Genomic DNA, 19,330 nt, shown 5'->3' with positions numbered 1-19,330 from the left:
CTAAAATTATAAGTAGTCATATCTAATTTTATTGGTGTTCCAAAAATTCCTCCAAGCAAAAATAAAACCTGATGATTAAAATAATGCAATCTCAACACTGGGAAAGTAATCTGAATAGGAATAATAGGAGGTTCAGTAGTTGGGTCGAAATTCGGAGTTCGCTTAAGGATCTTCAATAAGGCTTTCTCAATATACCACAGCTTTCTACGGAACATTCTAGCATAATTTTCCTCTTTTTCAACTTTAATAATAATACGTCTCCCATCAAGAGCTCCAACTTGCCATTCTCATTCTAATTTCATATTTTCAAAAAATCTTCTGATAACATCCATTTTGGGATGCCCATACGTAAATTTTCTCACCAAAACAAATCAGAAAAATTCATGTAGTTTTAAATTCTCAACTTTAGAAAAATAATTGCAGGCTTTCCACTTTTGCTTCCAAGTTTTTCTTTTTTTATAAAGGTCTCCTCTCCAATTCCTCAATCTTCAGGGAAATGGTGAGGGAAAGTTAAAACCTAGGCTTTACTTTGAAACCTTTGAGCACTTCAGCAAAAGACGGTGCCGCCATCAGAAAACCATAACCCACATCAACGCCTGAAGTTCTGAAAAAAACTCAGCAAAAAATCATACGATCATAACCCTAAGGCTCACAAATGCCCTTGTAAACCGTAGGGACTACTCCAATCGCAAAACCCAACAGCAAAATTGAACAAAAATCGAGATTGCCATCCTGAGCAAACCCTAGAATTGTCGGAATTGCCAAAGCAGATGAGAGCATCCATCTTTTACCTTTTATAAGTTATTATTGAACTGATTGATAAGAAAATATGATTGATATGAGTTATAAAGACTGTTTCAGCGTGTATGGTGATCGATGGATTTTACATCCATATGGTGTTAGCTGAGGATGGTAAGATATTGGTGCACATATATTTGAAAATATTATTAATATTGACATATTTTAATTGATAAATTTTAAATGTTGCTTTTATGACAGTTATAAATGATAAAAAATATATATAATAAGCTTTTATATACATATATATTCTACAATAAGATGATATGTACTTTCTTGAATGCACGTAATTACTTAGTAAACTATCATTTATTTTATATGGATATAGTTTGTATGACTAGCATTCATATTATTATTTATTATGTTACTTTAGTTTAGAGGTGAGAGTATTCACTAGCTGTTGATAACTTACTATATTTTATATTAATATTTTCATATTAAAATTTTTGAGTAAAAGTGAGTAGCATGCAAGAGAACGTATACAGAAGATGGAGGTTATTTGTTTAATTTAATTTTTTAATCATTAATGATTCTCTCGTTTTGTTTGGATAATTATTTGTATTAGTTATATAAATTATTTTTCACTGCTCGACTGTCTCTTACCGTCTTAGATATTTCACTCCCTTGTGCTGGGACGTGACATTTACATTTTCGAGTATTGTGCTTCTCTCTTTTCGAAATGTAGCTCTGAACAAAGAAACTAACTGTTATGACCAAGATACTGCTTTTTTAGTTTCATTCAATCTTTTTTTTTTTTTTTTACTTTTCAATTGCAGCTTCTGTTCCATGTTTGCTTTATATATGGTCTTCTATTATCCTTTACTAGCTAATGATTTTTATCATTGCTTCGTTGTTGCTTTCCATTGCTAACCATCGCTGATCTTCTTTTAGTTTTCTGCCATACAGAAAAAATTTCTTTTCTAAACTTTTACATTATTTTATCACATAAAATGTTCAAATAAGTTGATAACAATTTTGCTTCTCGTTTAGGCTGTAAAGGAGTGATATGTCACTAAAAGATTAGATTAAAAGTTGTCATACAAATCTAACCACTAAGTTATTCTGCGATGTATTTACAATAAAAATGGAAGCCATAGTACTCTTTCACGAATTCCCTAGTAAAAGATACTATGAGCCTTAGCATAGCTTTGATAGAACAGTTTGACTTTGCCAACTGTTTCATCCTATGCCAATATCTATGTGCCTCTGACAACTGAATCCTTGGTATTAAGCTCAATGCTGTGTATTTAAGTGAACCTTTCTTCTGTTTTCAAAACCTTCTTTCAGGTATTGGATATACACTTGATCCAGAATTCTCATTTGTCAAAGTGGCTGCGCCTTATGCCAAAGTAAGTCTTGTAGTATCAAGTGGCTTATTTCAAGTTTAATTTTATTTCAAAGTAAATCTGCTGCTTACTTTTTCTCTGCTGATCTGAAATGTCATCTTTACTGTTAGTTTACTCCAATTATTTGGGGTTAACCTCTTCCATTCATTCCCCCTTCACCAAGGAAAGAAATGAGTTTTATTTTTTAATTTGTGTTATTTAGAATGAGGCCCCTTATTTTTAAATAGGAGAACCATATGCAATGTTTAGACAACAACAACAACACCAACAAACCTTTATCCCACTAAGTGGGGTCGGCTACATGAATCTTTTTTCTACATTGCGTCCTATTGAGTGTCATATTTTCATTTAATTCTAATAAATTAAGATCATTCTTTATACAATATGCCCAAGTTTTTTAAGGTCTACCTCTATCTTTCTTAACATAAGTTGAATCTAAAACATCTACTCTCCTAATCGGATCATCAGACGGTCCACGTTTAATGTAATCAAACCATCTAAGACGACTCTCTCTAATTTTGTCTGCCACTGACCCTATCATGGATATATTCATTTCGCATTTTGTCTCTAAGTGTAAAGCCACTCATCCACCTTAGCATTCTCATCTCGGCAACACAACTTAGTTTTATGCTTCTCTATGCAACACTTAACTTAGTTTTATGCTTCTCTATTAAAGGCCAATATTTAGCGCCATAGAGCATTGCAGATCTCACCACCAATCATTCCTCCACTTCAACTAACCAACCTGAATTATACTAATAGCATCCTCATCTATATCACCATCACTTTAAACAATAGACCCGAGATATCTAAAGTGTTCACTCCTTTTAATATTTTGATCATCCATAGTTACAACTTTGTCACTAGAGCTACTACTACTAAAATTAGATTTCATATATTCAGTTTTAGTTCTACTTAAACGAAGGTCTTTGGGCTCCAATGTAGATCTCCATAATTTAAGTTTTTTCTGAGTTTTCTCTCTAGTATTATCCACGAGAAGGATATCATCAGCAAAAAACATACACCAAGGTTCATTCTCCTGTAAATGTCCAGTAAGATTATCCATAACTAAAACAAAAAGATGGGGGCTTAAAGCCAATCCCTGATGGAATCCAATTGAAATAGGAATATATTTGGTCAATGCTCTATCGGTCGCCAAATTAGAAATTGTTGGCTGCCGGAATAGATATTCTGACGCCTGATCTTAAAAGAGGTTTAATTTAATTTATATATATAATTTAAAAAAAAGTAATATTTTATTTTTTTTTTAATTTATATATATAATTTGAAAAAAGTAATATTTTATTTTTTTTGAATACGAGACTCCATGAAAATAAGAGACAGAACGGATCTCATACAGGCAATAGTTTAAATAAATGAGCGCAACACCGTAAGTGATACATCTACCCAGAGGAATAGATATATTACTTACTAGTGCGATTCGAATAAACTAAAGATTTTATAACATTCGTTTTAGTTTACGAACTTTTATGTTAACCGCAAGTTCCCCTATTTAATACGAGATATTAAATAGGGTCTTTTTTAAGCCGGGTTCTTAAGTTCCCTGTAGATGCGAGACCTTATAGTTAATTACATCTTAAATGACTGAAATTACTTAAGAAGACTCTCGATTAAGATCAGTGGTTCTTTCTTCAAGATTGCAAAGTTTAGGTTTCCAAGGATAAACGTGAGGAAATCAAAGGGAGAAAGACTCAAAATATAAATAATTATTTTTCAGGAGTCAATGGAGTGAAAGGTAGGAGATGTCACATATCCGGGAGAACCCCGATGATTTCTCAACTATCCTGTGATTGGACCTTAACTCTAAGGAGAATTCCTACGCCTCGTCGTCATGGTCTCGATCGTTGCCCTCCGTCTGCTCTCTGCTTCTTGGGAAGACTACTCTAAGCTCTTAACAGATCGATTATAGGCTTAGGGTTGTGGTGTGTATAAATGTACAATTGTTGGGTCAGTGGCTCGCTACGGGGTACCTCCTAAACCAGGTGTCCTACTGCCCTCTAACCTAAAAGTTTTCTACAAATCCGTAGAAAAAACATGAATTATAAAATGGAACATGCAACGGAACGCAGTAAACAATAAATAGTAGTATTATAGGCATGAATTATGTGTATACGCAGGAAAGTGTACAGTAGCAAAAGTAAACACTGTAAATGTAAAACAAACCTGCTCGCCTGACGGGACGGCGTCTCCTGTAAGGACTCGAGAAAAGACGGCAAATGACCCAAAGTAACTCGAAAGAAACTGTAAAAAAACATGAGGAAAATTCGAAGAAAATCACAACTGTTTTACAAAGATTTCAATAAAACCGTAGGAAAACATATAAAAATCCGATTTCGATAAAACCGTGAGAAAACACACAAAAATCCGAAGAAAGAACCGTAAGCATTCGGATCGGGCTAGGCTCAGAATTAGGTATTCTCGAAGGTCTCCGAAAACAACTATCGGTCACCCGTATGTATAGAGTCCGATATTCAACTAGAAAGGTGTCTTACTATACCAACTTAGGAGAGCACTCTTTAGCCCAATACCGGCGATTGATAAGTGGACAATCAAATTATATTATTTAAAATTTATATTTTTGCATGCATACAAGTTTCATGCATATAAGAAAAGTGTTATCAATTTTGGTTGTCAAAATACTTTAAAAAAACAGCGTATCTGATCTTATCGCATATGTTCTTATTATTTTTATAAAAATATGATTGTCCACAAGTCGATCGAACCGTTGGGCCGGGACCACCAACAACCTAAGAAGGCAAGGGTATCCTGCTAGTCTAGTGTCGGTGAATAATATCGTCGTCCTACATTTCACAGGGCGCTGAGATTCAGTCCCGATATTGTAGGATGGAATATTATTCCGCTCTACCACCAAATGCTTTTATCATCAAAGCCTAATACCCAAAACGATCGTCCAACTTACGACATTGATTGATTATTTCATATATAGCAAGAATTATATATGCGCGCACTTATATATCAGACATAAACGCCTAAAACCCAAACCAAGAAGCAAGGAAAGTGAATCGAAAAGCAAGAAATGAAAAAGAAAGAAGGTTAACCCACCTTCAAAATCAATTTAGGGAAGAAAAGCTAAAGCGGTAGGAGGGTTAGCCTAAAACATCCACCCGATGGGACTTCTTGAATGAGCAATGAGATATGCACACTTCTCGATGCTAGCCAGGAACAACCCAGAAAGACACAATTTAAAAGGCTCCAAACCACAACTAAACTTTCTCCAAATACCGAAAGAATTCTCCCCCTTTTTTTTTCTTTTACTGCAATCAACCTGGCCCAAAGGATTAGGCTCTGAATTTTCCCCCAACATTTAATAGATCGTTCATCGAAAAGGGGCATTCGAATTCTTCCAAGCATAAGGATTAAGCATTCCATTTCACCAACATTAAAGCATTCATGAGGTATGAGTCCAACGCAACATCAAGGAACCTTCCAACATTCAATAGATCGTTCATCGAAAAAGAGCATCCGAATTCCTCCAAACATAAGAATTAAAATATTTCAATTCAGAAGGGTTAAAGCACTCAATTCCACATGAAACCAACAGATCCAGTGACGTACAAACCCAACACAACACAAAGGAAAGCCAAACAGGTGCTCACGGCCAGGGGCAGCAGGGGAGCTAACAAACCCAGCACAAACGTGGGAACTACCAACAGGTGCACAAAGGAACCAATAGACACAAACAAAGGACTCTCGGGTAAGAGCAGCAAGAGGAGCCACCAAACCCAAACCAACAGCCACAAGCTCACGGGTAGGAGCAGCCAAAGGGGGAAGCCACTAGTCCCAATACAAAGGGAACCACAAACAGGAAGACGCACGGCCAGGTGGAGCAACACAGGGCCCCAAAACAAGGCTTCTAAGAGTTTGATAATCAAACATGACCAACTGCAGGTGTCTCGAACGAGGGAGGTGCAGCGAAGAACAAAGCAAAATCTTCTAAAACAAACCTTTTCAAAAGCTCAAAAAGGACAACATTTCATCCAACATATGATTCAAATAGAGGGGCAGTAACAGGGGATAAAACCAAACCCCCAAAACAAGCTCTAAAAAGCCTCAAAAAAGCAAATGTCAGCTGCATAAATATTCGAACAGAGAAGGCAGCCACAGGGGGAATAACAGGAAATAAAACAAAGCCTCAAAACCAACTGCTCAAAACACAAAATAGATTCTAACATGTATTCGAATAGGAGCGGCAGTATAAGGGGCAAAATCGAGCCACCAAAACAAGTTCCATGGAGGGGATAAAACCAAACCCCCAAAACAAGCTCTAAAAAGCCTCAAAAAAGCAAATGTCAGCTGCATAAATATTCGAACAGAGAAGGCAGCCACAGGGGGAATAACAGGAAATAAAACAAAGCCTCAAAACCAACTGCTCAAAACACAAAATAGATTCTAACATGTATTCGAACAAGAACAGCAAAGGGAGCAAGACTGAGCCACCAAAAAGCTGCTTAAAAAATAATTCCAACATGTATTCGAATAGGAGCGGCATTATAAGGGGCAAAATCGAGCCACCAAAACAAGTTCCATGGGCTTTAAAAACTAAATTTTCCATCCAACATGTATTTCAAACAAAAAGGGGGGCAGCTAGGAAATAAAACCGAGCCATCAAAACTAGTCTCAAAAGCTTTAAAAGACTAATTTTCCATCCAACATGTATTTCGAATAGGAGAGTAACAGGGAGCAGAGAAACAAAAACGAGCTCTCAAAATAAAAATTTCCTTCAACATATATTTCGAAAAGGGTAAGTAACAGGAAACAGCGAAACACAGGCCCCCAAAACAAGGTTTCTAAGAGTTTGATAATCGAACATCACCAACTGCAGGTGTCTTGAACGAGGGAGGAGCAGCGAAGAACAAAGCAAAATCCTCTAAAACAAACCTTTTGAAAAGCTCAAAAGGGACAGCATTTCATCCAGCATATGATTCAAATAGAGGGGCAACAACAGGGGATAGAACCAAGCCCCCAAAACAAGCTCTAAAAAGCCTCAAAAAAGCAAATGTCAGCTGCACAAATATTCTAACAGAGAAGGCAGCCACAGGGGGAATAGAAGGAAATAAAATCAAGCTTCAAAACCAGCTGCTCAAAACACAAAACAGATTTCAACATGTATTCAAACAGGAACAACAAAGGGAGTAAGACCGAGCCACCAAAACAGCTGCTCAAAACAAAAAAATAATAATAATTCCAACATGTATTTGAATAGGAGCGGCAACAAAAAGGGCAAAACCGAGCCACCAAAACAAGTTCCAGGGGCTTTAAAAACTAAATTTTCCATTCAACATGTATTTCGAACAAAAGGGGGGCAGCTGGGAAATAAAACCGAGCCATCAAAACAAGTCTCAAAAGCTTTAAAAGACTAATTCTCCATCCAACATGTATTTCGAATAGGAGAGTAATAGGGAGCAGGAAAACAAAGATTAGCTCTCAAAATAAAAATTTCCTTCAGCATACATTTCGAAAAAAGTACCTTCCCACCTTCCCTTCAATACTAAATCAGCTTAGTAAGGAGAAAAGCGAGAAGACCGCAGCCTTCAACTTACATGTTTAGAAATAATAAAAGCAGGAGGAGAAGGCTTGCTCGTGTATAGGACTAAAACATGCCTTACGTAAATTACAACCTCCACTACAACCTCCACTATAACAGCATGAAGCGTACCAACTAAAGCCAACAGAAAGTGTTAACGACTTCAGCCAGCTAAAGGTCCAACAACCAACAACGATTCAAGCATGATTTATCAACCGAAACTATTAAACTCTCACATGCATGTATTCCCTGTCGAGTAAAGAAGAAAACAACACAACTTCTGTTGAGCAGAGGAGGGAGCAGAGAAGAAGAAAAATACCTGGCCTGAAAGCACTTTCAAAACCCCAAATCCAGAGACTTTCAGCCGAGAAGAAATTTCGGCAGAGTTTCCCCACACTTTAAGTTTCGTAACCCCCACACCGACACCCTCGTAGGGTCTTATAGGCGCAAGAAAAAAAGGAAGAGGGGCTCGCGGGATTCAACTAGACGAAGCAACATCCCCAGCCGAAAAAAACACACCACAGCCGAGGCCACAGAGGAAGGAACCATCGGGAAGGAGGAGAGTTTCCCCATTCGTGACCCAGGGAACAAATGGGCATGGTCAACTTACCTCAGCGAGGATCGAAGGATCATGAAGGCCCTCCTTGCCCTACGAGATGAGGCATGCAATGCTTCGGGAAGAGGTATCTCAGGCAGAGGATGTCGAACGAGGAGTCAAAGGCAAGGTTAGGGCTCCGCCTAGGCTGGCTCGCGACCGGGAAGAAGAGTGAGTTCAGTCGGATTCAGCTTGGTCGCGAATGGGAGAAAGGGCGGACGGGGTGTGAGTGAGTTAGGGATTTAAGAAAATAAACCCCTCTCACAGCTATATAATACAAATATAACCCCTCCATAATATTTATGATGTTTAAATTTGCTCGATTTGCGCATCTCTCACTCGTGCACAAAACCCTATTGAAGTGGGAGTCTTTCCTAACTAAAGTTGACGTTCGGACGCACCGACGCAGTCCGTTTCGTCATCCGGAATTGTCCGGACGACTTTGTCTACAATCGGGTCGAAAATGCATTAAATTCAAATTTCTATGAAATTCTCGATCGTGATCGACCGTAGAGCCTCCTACGGGTGCGGGTGGCGTGAATTTCAACAATTGTGTGTGTCGACGTGTGCACTGTGGTATTCGTGAATCGTGAGTGTGCGCAGACGACACGAAGGGTTTCCTAAGGCTTTAGCTCCTATGGGTACTCGACTCGAGTTTTGTCGGGCTGGTTTTAATCGACATAACTAAGCGTTGAGGATTTTAGAATCAGTCGCATGAAACTACGAGGAGTGAAGAAATGACTCGAATTTCTAGTTGGTGTAGGTCCCAGGCTAGTCCTCTAAGAGAGACGGTAGGAACCCTAAGGCTAGATCCTAGGCTCTAAGAAGAGTAAGAGACCTCACCAAAAATGAGGTCAACAAATGGACCCCCAATAGGTGCGGTGTGCAGTACAAGCACGTCAACAAATGGACCCCCAATAGGTGTGGTGTGCAGTACAAGCATGTCGTGCCTATTGGCGTTGACTGAAGTGATCGAGAAGAATCACCCAAAAGGATGTGAAAATATCAATGTCAAAGGTCAAATTTAAGTGAAGTGAAGTGAAGTTGAGTTTCCTCTGGGGATTAACAAGAGTATTTTTTAAGCTTAGAGCTGTCAATTTGAGTTTTTTTTTATTTTTTTATTTTTTATTTTTTTAATTTCAAAGGTGGATTAGATTTGTTTTCCTTCTTTTTTTTATCTTTAATTTTGATTTAGTGCTGAGAAGGGAGTAGGACTGAGGCCCATCTCGAATGCTGACTGCATTAGTGCTTTAAGAATAAGATTGATGGCCTTCGAGCATTAGTGCTTCTTTACGCAAGCATGTAACTAGGCAGTTGTGAAGCAGCTCGCACTTTAAGAATAAGACTGATACGTGAGGGTGCACTTTAAAATCACTACAATTAAGATAGTTTGATCAAGTAGATTTACTCGCATTTCTCTTGCCCACAAGTATGCAGCCCTTAGACCTTCGCTTTGGAACTAAACAAATTAAGAGGTTGATTTCACATTTGTTTATTCCTCCCTTATCCGGTAGATATAATTTGATATTTTCCATTATTTTATTTTTCTACTACCAGAATGCTTCATTTGCATTATAGGTTGCTGAAAAATGAGGCCCATCCCGAATGTTGATTGCATTAGTGCTTTAAGAATAAGACTGATGGCCTCCGAGCATTAGTGCTTCTTTACGCAAGCATGTAACTAGGCAGTTGTGAAGCAGCTCACACTTTAAGAATAAGACTGATGTGTGAGGGTGCACTTTAAGATCACTACAATTAAGATAGTTTGATCAAGTGGATTTACTCGCATTTCTCTTGCCCACAAGTATGCAGCCCTTAGACCTTCGCTTTGGAACAAAACAAGTTAAGAGGTTGATTTCACATTTGTTTATTCCTCCCTTATCCGGTAGATATAATTTGATATTTTCCATTATTTTATTTTTCTACTACTAGAATGCTTTCATTTGCATTATAGGTTGCTGAAAAATGTGGAAGTTAAGAGCAAGTTCCCCTTAAAATATTGAAGGCTGTTTTTTTCTTTTATTACTTTTATATCTTGGCGCAAAGAGTGAAAATGGTTAGATGAATAGTGCAAACTAAATACTTTTAAATCACAAATCCCCTTTGTCAAGGAATATGGTAGATGGGTAATTGGACGTGCGGTCCCCAAAAGAGATTAAGGAGGTGGTGGTTTAGCTACCAGAGATAAAAGCCTCGAAGTAATGGAAGGGGTATAACTTTCAGGAAACAAGCAGGCATTGAGGTAGTAGGAGAAGATGGGGAACTAATAAAGGGATTAGCCATAGCCCTAGACCAAGTCAATGCCGGAGAAGGGGAGCCATATTACGGAGCAAGTGGAGAGAGAGATTTCAAGCGTTGTCCAAAGGGTAAGAGAACAAGAATAGCAAGGATTTCGAGTGAAGAAATGAGAAAGTTACTGGAATGGGAATAGATTGATTCACAGGAGAAAGAAAGGTCATAGCCAAAGCCCTATTTAAGTGAGACATGCTAAAAAGAGGTAGCCCCATGCCGCTTTGTGCAAGGGTGGGGCAAGCTCTAAGTGAGCAACCCATGAGTGTAGATTGGCCAGTGCAAAGCAGTAAGGGCATTGTAAGCGCAACTTATGATTGTTGGGGTCATGTTCAGATGAGAGGAATACCTGCTAGAGCGGATTAACTGGAGAGGAGCAGAACACGTGTGCGCACAAGCATGACAACCAGGTGAGTTGGGCGCGACATGATCACATAAATCTTTATACATTTTTTTAGTTTCTTCTTTATTTTAGAGTGGTATTAATAATAATTATTATGTCATCTACTGATAACATACACCATTATTTCTTATCATGACTAACTTCTGTAAGCATTTCAAATGACCAAGACTCAAAGTGACTTGCTGAATCTTGGCATTAGATAACTTATGATGATTGGAAACTATCGAGGGCTCCTACTTTTAATTTTAATCATAGCTTTTTTACATTCTACCCTTTGGCACCTCTATTTCGCTTTGTTGTTCAATAAAATTCAATTGTCTTGTTACTTGATTATATGCTTTTCTAGATAAGAAGTAATCATCTCTAAATCCCTTCTTTTTTCTCTAGCTTTTCCATTAATTGCGAAAGCACAAAATTATCCTTCAAAATATATCTTCCTGCGATAAACAAATTAATTCTTTCCAGCATACGCAAATGGATTTCATAACATGCGTGGTTCTTAAAAATCCAATATAAAACATGTCTTGACCTGAAATATGTTACTCATGATTGATTCTCAATGTCCTTGAAATTCAGGAACTACTGGACATTAGACAAAAGCAACCAACTGGAGCAGAGCTCGTTAATCAGATAAGAAGACAAGCAAACGATGTATGCCCTAATGGCTTTTTATCTAGTTTTATAAAGTTTATACAGCTTTAGATTGAAAGTTTTTCCTTACTAATAAATCATTGTTTCTTTAATTTTTAAAACTATCTTAAGTTTCATTATCTGTAGATTTTGTTTTGCACTTATTAATACCATATTCCTAGATTTTGTTGTCTTATTTACTTTTCTTTTAATGAATCTTTGTTTTGATGACATCATATGATGTGTAATAGTGTTTTTTAAGTGTTTCTCATAATTGTTTGCTCAGAAGTCCCCGTATTTTAACTTTTTACCGGCTTTAATGATCCAACTGCAGAAGTTATGTAGTATTGTATTATTCATATGCTCCTTTGTTTTTTGCTAAATCATTATGATTGAACTTAAGGCTTAGTATTATTTTTGGGAATTGGGAAGAATTTCAGCTTATAAATGTTTAGCAAGGTGCAGGTCAGAGCTAGCTATTACTTCTTATCAAAACTCTTTAACATTTTTGGCAGCTAATGGGCTGTTTGGGAACCTTTTTTTTTTTTTCTTTTATATATGCTTTTAATTGAAGGAAAACATGTTTGATACGCTATAATATGTATAGTTATTTTTTAAAACACTCAAAATAACTTTTAGATGTTTTGAGTGTTTTAAAAATACATGTATAATATAAAAACTTACAAAAAAATGCACTAAATAATTAAAAAAAAAATCAAAAGTAAAATAAAAAAGATAAATAGGCCCTTGGTCTGCCAATCACTATTTGACAAAAGCTATTTCAGGCTATTCATATTCTACATCTTTACAGCCTACAATGCATGCCATGATCTTGTCACAATATCGACTATGAATATAATTTGAGTCTTCTTTTGTGTCATATTTAATGTTGAAATAGTGTCGTCAAAAGTTCCATGTGTCGTAATACGTGTACTACGCTTCAAACATTAAGTGTTGCACTAGGCATTGCCTTCGATGAAATGAATGCTAAGATGATAACTAAATAAATTGGTTAACAAATTTAATCTAATTTCAGCCATAATTTTTCAAATCTAAAGCCATCTTCATATGAAAGTGAAACTTGACCTTGTCTCATATTCTTCGGACTCAACTCAAAGTTTTCATTATGTATTAAATTGAAACTAAACTTGATATCAGAGTTAACTCAAAGCATAATAGCGGAAACAAATATTATTTCTCAAGACAAATAAGGTTATAATAAAGACTCAAACGACACCAAGGAACACAACAAACATCAATATCTGGCAAGGGCCCTGTAGGAATATCCGTGAAAAACAGTGGTGAGGCCGGGGTGGCTGACGGTTGAACATTAGGTAAGTGGCTAGGTGATGGCCGGCTGGAAGTAGGGAGGAGGCTGGTGACCGACGACTGGAAAGGAGGAAAGGGAGGTGACATCCGGCAGTTGGATATCAGGGAGAAAGGGGAGGTGGCCTACAACATGAATCTGGGAAGGGTGCAGGTGACTTGCGATTGGGTTCTGGGAAAGAGAAGGGGAAGGTCATCGGTTGGAAGCAAAGGGATGGGAAGGAATCCAAGGTGGACAGATTTATTAAGGAAGAGGGATGTGGAGAAAGTTGTGGGGATAGTCACCACCTCAGAAGAGGATACAGTCGGTGCACCACTTGTCCTTGGATGTAGCCCTAGGAAGGGAAAATGCTTGGAGATAGAATATCTAAAATCAAAACAAAAAATAAATCCTAACTCAGCAAGTATTATATGTATAATTAATAAAGTAAATAAGGGAAATAGGCAGCAATCACGCCCATTAGGTAGCCAGCCGGTCCAACCTCCATATTGGACTGGCACTCCACTTGTTGAACTGCCTCATTCAGCCTAAGCCGCATGTTTGTCTCCCGGGGTTGCGGAGCTTCGACTTCATTCATCGAAACTTCTTGATCCTCGTAGTACGGTGTCAGGTTCGTGACATTGAATGTAGCGAAAACATTGTAGTCCCCTGACAAGTTGATCTGATAGGCGTTGTCATTCATCTTTTGAAGTATTTTGAAAGGTCTATCTGCTCTGGGTTTGAGTTTTATGAATGCTCCTACTGGGAATCTCTCTTTCTTTAGTCGGATCCGCACTAACTCTCCTTCTTGAAAGGTCACATTTTATCCTTGTCTTGTTTGCATGTGTCTGGTATTTGTGATTTTGATGAGTGATCTCTTTTCTAACCTTCTCGTGGAGCTTATGAATCTCGTGTATCTATTCACCATCGTCCTCACTAATCTCTGATGTCGGCAGGAGTGGTACCAATTCAAGTGGTGTGAGCAGGTTGTTCCCGTGTACAATCTCAAATGGGGTGTGTTCTATGGTTTGATTTGCAAATCATTTTTAAGCAAACTCACCTCGAGCTAGAATCAAATTTTACTGCTTAATATTCTTCCCAACAAAGCATCTCAACAGATTTTCAAGGTTTTTGTTCCCTAGCTCCGTTTGTGGATGAGCCACGTAACTGAATTGAAGCTTAGTGCCTAATTTTCTTCATAGGGTCCTCCATAAATTACTCGGAAACTTGACATCTTTTCTGAAGTGATGGACGTTTGTATTTTGTGCAGCCAAACAATTTCCTTTAAGTACAAGTCAACGATAGTGTCATGGTGACGGGATACGAAATTTACCATATTCGAGAATCGATCCACCACAACTATGGCTAAATCCTTATTTTGCAATCTCCTCGGAAGTCCCACCACAAAATTCATGCTAAAATCCAGGTACGGTGCCTCTAGTATTTGTAATGAGGTATATAGCCCTGCATTCTGTCCTCTGGTTTATCAAATGACAAATTTGGCATTGCATGCAGCTTCACATCTTTCGCTAGTCGAGGCCAAACGAAGTGTTCTCTCGCGAGTAAAAGACTTGTCTCTGCCAAAATACCCTGCAAGTCCTCCACGGTGGCTTTCCTGAGCAATGGATTCTCTCATTGAACATTTAGAAGTGCACAACTTACTCGTGTAGAACAAGTAATCATCTGCTCTGTGGTACTGCACGGTAGGCTTCTCTTAACATTGCTCAAATTTTCCTGAAATCCTCATCTATCTCGTACCGCTCCTTTACTGCCTCAAAACCTACGACTCTTGCCTACATCGCAGTGACTAGCAAGTGATGAAAACTTAATTCATTTACTACATGGTTCTGACTCCCCACCTTGTGTTTAAGCTCAAACTAAAATAACCACAAAAACTTCTCCCAAGTTGTGTGTCGGCCCTTCAGTTTACTCTAGCCAATTAAAAAATTACAAGGATTCATCGTTCATGAACCACGTGAATTCGCTAATAACTACAGTGCTCAATAGCTCTCACAATATCGTAGAACTTCTAGCCGTAAGTCAATATTTCCTCCTTGACTCATTCAACTTCTCACTGAAAAAAGTTATTGGGCGGCCTCCCTGGCTCAACACCATCCCTATCCTCACGCTAGTTGCATCACACTTTACCTTGAATTACTAATTGAAATCAGGTAAGGCCAAGACTGATGCATGAGTTACTTTCTCCTTCAGTGCGTCAAAATCATTTTGAGGTGCATTTGTCTACTAAATTTTTCTCTTCAAAAGCTTTGTCAAGAAAGCGGTGATGGTTCTGAAGCTCCTGATGAATCCCTATAAAATGACGCTAGTCCTAGAAACTGTGTCAGCTGGGTGAAATCGCAGTGCGGTCAAGCTCACAATTACCTCGATATTTGTAGGGTACATATGAATGTCTGCACTTGACACAATATATCCTGAAAAAACACACATGGGTTGTCATAAAATGGCACTTCTTTGGATGGGTTATAAGTGCTCCTAGGATTGGTTGTACACCAAAATGTCGTCGAAGTTTACCGCACAAATTTCCCATTGTGGGCCCTCAACACCTAATTCATCAACCTCATGAATTTGTTGGGAACATTAAACATTCTAAAGGGCACAACTGTCTGCTTGTATAAGTCATCCCGTGTCTTTAAAATAGTCTTTCACTCGTCTCTTAGTCTTATCCAGATCTGATGGTACCCATTGCGTAAGTTGTTCTTTGAAAAAAGGGTGGCTTCGTGGTACTAATCCAAGTGATCGTCCAGGTGAGGTGTGGCGAGCTAGTACTTGATCTTAACCTTTTTGTTGGTCATACTACCAATGTACATCTACGACTAACCATTCTTCCTAGGTACCATTAGGACGGGGACAACATACAGACTGGTACTCTCCTCTGAACAACCCTCTCCCAACGTGATCCTATATCAAACATCAATATCTGAGTGGGAGGTTGGCGAGGTTGGGGTGGTTGGGTATCATGGAGAAAGGGGAGGTGGCCTACGGTCGGATACAGGGAAGGGTGCAGGTTACTGGCAGTTAGGTTCTATTAAGGGGAAGGATGACTGGTGGGTAGGAATTAGGGAGAGAGGTGGGGGAAGGTTGGCGGCTGGAAGCAGAAGGAATCCGGGGTGGATGGTTGGATTCAAGAAGAGAGATGTGCAGGGAGTTGTGGGGATATAGTCACCACCTCGAAGCAGAATACAAGTAGAGCATCATTTGTCCTCAGGTACAACCCTAGCAAGGGAAAATGACTGGAGGCAGAAAATCTGAAATCAAAACTAAAACTAAATCCTAACTCAGCAAGCAACATATTTATAATAAAATAATAGGAGTAAGGTGGGTAGGATGGTATTTGGTGGCTGGGTATCATGGAGAAAGGGGAGGTGGCCTGCTGTTGGAATCAGAAAGGGAGCAGGTGACTGGCGGCTTGGTTCTAATAAGGGGAAGGGTGACCGGTGGCAAGGAATCAGGGAGAGATGTGGGGGAAGGTTGGCGGCTGGAAGGAGTGGAAGGAACCCAGAGTGCATGGTTGGATTCAAGAAGAGAGATGTGGAGGGAGGTGTGGGGATAGTCAGCACCTCGAAGCAGGATATAACCAGAGCATCATATGTCCTCGGATATAGCTCAAGCAAGGGAAAATGCCTGGAGGTAGAAAATATGAAATCAAATCTAAAACTAAATCCTAACTCAGGAAGCAACATATTTATAATAAAATGACAGTAGGAATGGGAGAAAGGGGCGGCAGTTCCCGCTCATTAGGAAGCCGACCAGTCAGCCTCCCTGTTGGACCGACACTTCACTTGTTGAACTGCCCGGCTCAGCCTAAGCCCCACATCAAAACTAAATTCAGATTTAGCTTTATTTTTGTAGTTTATCATATATTTAATCTTTAACTTATTTTTGGATAAACTCGGTCTTCATATTAAGGCTCATTAAATCTTAGTGAAAAGAAAGGCCTTTGACTCTCCCCCGACGATCATCTAGATTTTTTTAGAATCTTTATTTGATTTTCTTGGTTTCTTTTGTTTGATTCCTATTTTTATGTGTCTTTGTTTGTGCTTTTTTAATGAGTTTTCAAAAGATTTTTTTTAGAAAAATACTTTATCCTATATCTTGATTACTTTTAGAAGTTAATATGAACTTTCATCACATATTTTACGAGAATGCATTAAAAACATGCATGCATAATGAATTCCACTACATTCTCTTCTTTTGTAATGACAGGCTAGGGATTACACTATTTCAATGCCATATAGAATCCAGAAGGTTGAAGAGTTCGTGAAGCAACTCGAGTCGGGAGATTTGAAACTTAGAGTCAGAGTGCTCGAGGTACTTGGCAAATGGAACATCACATTTAACGTTGACATCAGGGTTGCTGGTTTGATTGAAATGATTAAATGTATAGATAGTTAAAAGATAATAATTTATTTTAGTGGCATTTATATACATACCACACAATTCTTAGGTATTTACATATCTCACACCTAAACATTCATGTTTAAATGAATACCAGTCAAATCTTTAGCTTCACATCAAAAATATTGCCATCATTATTTTTTTAGAAGTGAAGTACTTTTTCATGATTAGGTTTATGACACCAATGTGCTATATGGATGAATATCAAATTTTAGGTGTTAGATATGCAAATACATAAAAATTATGTGCTATGCATGTAGCTGCCCCTTTATTTTAATTTGTTGGCATGGAATATTGGTGCTAAATATATAGTTAGGATTGTTTTCTTCCTTGTTAAATTGTTATGGACTATGTATTTAGCATCCAGTGGAAGTTTAAAATTACTGCAAGTTTTGTTTTACTTTTATTTTTCTGGTTTAAATTCAATACGCTGACAAATTACTTGATGCATATGACAAGTCTGAAAGAGCTGCTCGGAAAGCCACTATACTTCAGATGGCCACTATTTACACAGCTTTGGGTGGAACTCTATTCAATGTTGGGGTTAACTTGAGCGGGCAAGGAAATGACGCTTTTGCTAATGGAGCTTTCATTGGTGCTGGTAAGTTACTAGGAACGTCCATATTAGTTAAATTCTCCATTCAGATTGATTTATTATGTTAACAATCCGGCAAATTCATTGGAATATTTTGACAAATTGTAATAAAAGAAGTTCAATACATTTTTCCTGGAAAAAAAATCATTTGAATCTTTTTAATGCTTGAATTAGATGCTTGTTTTAAGATGCCCACTTGCATTATCTTTTATTAGTAGAAAGTAAAATAGAATTTCTCATGTGCTGGAAGTTGTCTGAAAAACTTATTTAATTTTCTTCTTTTTAACTTTTCAAAATTTAAAATTTTATTTGAAAGATTTCAAGGTTAACTTGCAATGTGTGTTAGGGGGGGCTTGCTTCTTGCCTTGAAGAAGAAACATTGGGTCCTATGCCTTGTGAATGAGATTTTGTATCACTACAGGAATTTTGATATTTTGTGTTGGACAAAATCGACAAAAATCGGTGTCAAACCCGAAGATAATTTGGTGTGTGCATCGATTTTTGTTGAATTTGCATCGGATTGGTTTCCGTAGATAAAGTGGGTCTATAAAGCAATTTACAGTGACTTTACATCGACAAAGTTCGACGCGAAATATTTAGCATCTTCCAGTGCCACCGCAAAATTTATTTCACAAATTATCGTCGTATCAGTGTCGAATTTGCGTTAGGCCGTATCGAAGCACATTGAAAATTTATTGTAGATTTTGCGTTGAAATTTTCGATGAAAATCCAACAATAAGCTGACGCAAATTTGTACAACAGAAAAAGATTTAAAAGAATTTCAAGTTTCGTACAACCTGCACACAACAAAATGCAATAGCATAACAATATTTTTTTCTATTATCACAACACATAATAAAATTACAAATGAATAGCAATATCGGAAAATAACATAATCCAACAAATACAAATCGAATATATCATAAGTTCATATTTAAAGCCATATTATAAATTAAAATGTCCTCGAAGAAGAAAAATATATAAAAACTCTTAATCAATCTCTCCTCATTCTCCTCAGGAACAGTACACATCGGTCACTTTCCCCGACATTCTGCAATGCTCTCCGTCTAGCGTGTTCTATTGTCCTCAACTTTCTGTTAGTCTCACGCATATGATGGAGCTCTTCATTCAAAGCATCGACCTGCTTGGCAAGCTCCTAATTATCCAGTTGTGATGAGCTCGTGCCACCCATAGAAGCAACATAAGTATGGGAGATCTTGGCCTCAAATGCTATGCCCTTCACACGCAGGCCGTAGACCTCCCTTTCTTCTTCCCGCTGCCTACGTCCACAGCTTGAAATCATATTGCAAAGTAGTAAGTTGTCTACTATTGCAGCTGGCAGTGGTCCTTCCCCCCCCCCCTCCCCCCCCCCCCCCTCCCCACTCG

General features: G+C 38.0%; 1 protein-coding gene across 4 annotated transcripts in view; it reads left to right on the top strand.

Moving 5' to 3' along the window:
* Positions 1-19,330, top strand: part of LOC110024366 (uncharacterized protein sll1770-like) — a 75,300-nt gene that overhangs the window by 47,098 nt on the left and 8,872 nt on the right. For all 4 annotated transcript variants that reach the window (XR_002293987.1, XM_020724290.1, XM_020724288.1 and 1 more), the window contains 4 exons: positions 2,086-2,147; positions 11,574-11,648; positions 17,158-17,262; positions 17,809-17,950. Coding sequence is in view for 3 of the 4 variants with exons in the window: in XM_020724290.1 (XP_020579949.1) it covers positions 2,086-2,147; positions 11,574-11,648; positions 17,158-17,262; positions 17,809-17,950 (384 nt within the window). In the remaining variant the exon portion in view is untranslated. The remainder of the gene's footprint in view (positions 1-2,085; positions 2,148-11,573; positions 11,649-17,157; positions 17,263-17,808; positions 17,951-19,330) is intronic.

This window comes from Phalaenopsis equestris, unplaced genomic scaffold (assembly GCF_001263595.1).
Source record: "Phalaenopsis equestris unplaced genomic scaffold, ASM126359v1 Scaffold000255, whole genome shotgun sequence".
Lineage (NCBI taxonomy): Eukaryota > Viridiplantae > Streptophyta > Magnoliopsida > Asparagales > Orchidaceae > Phalaenopsis > Phalaenopsis equestris.
Note: the sequence above shows the minus strand (reverse complement) of the source record. Positions and strands in the feature narration are given on the sequence as shown.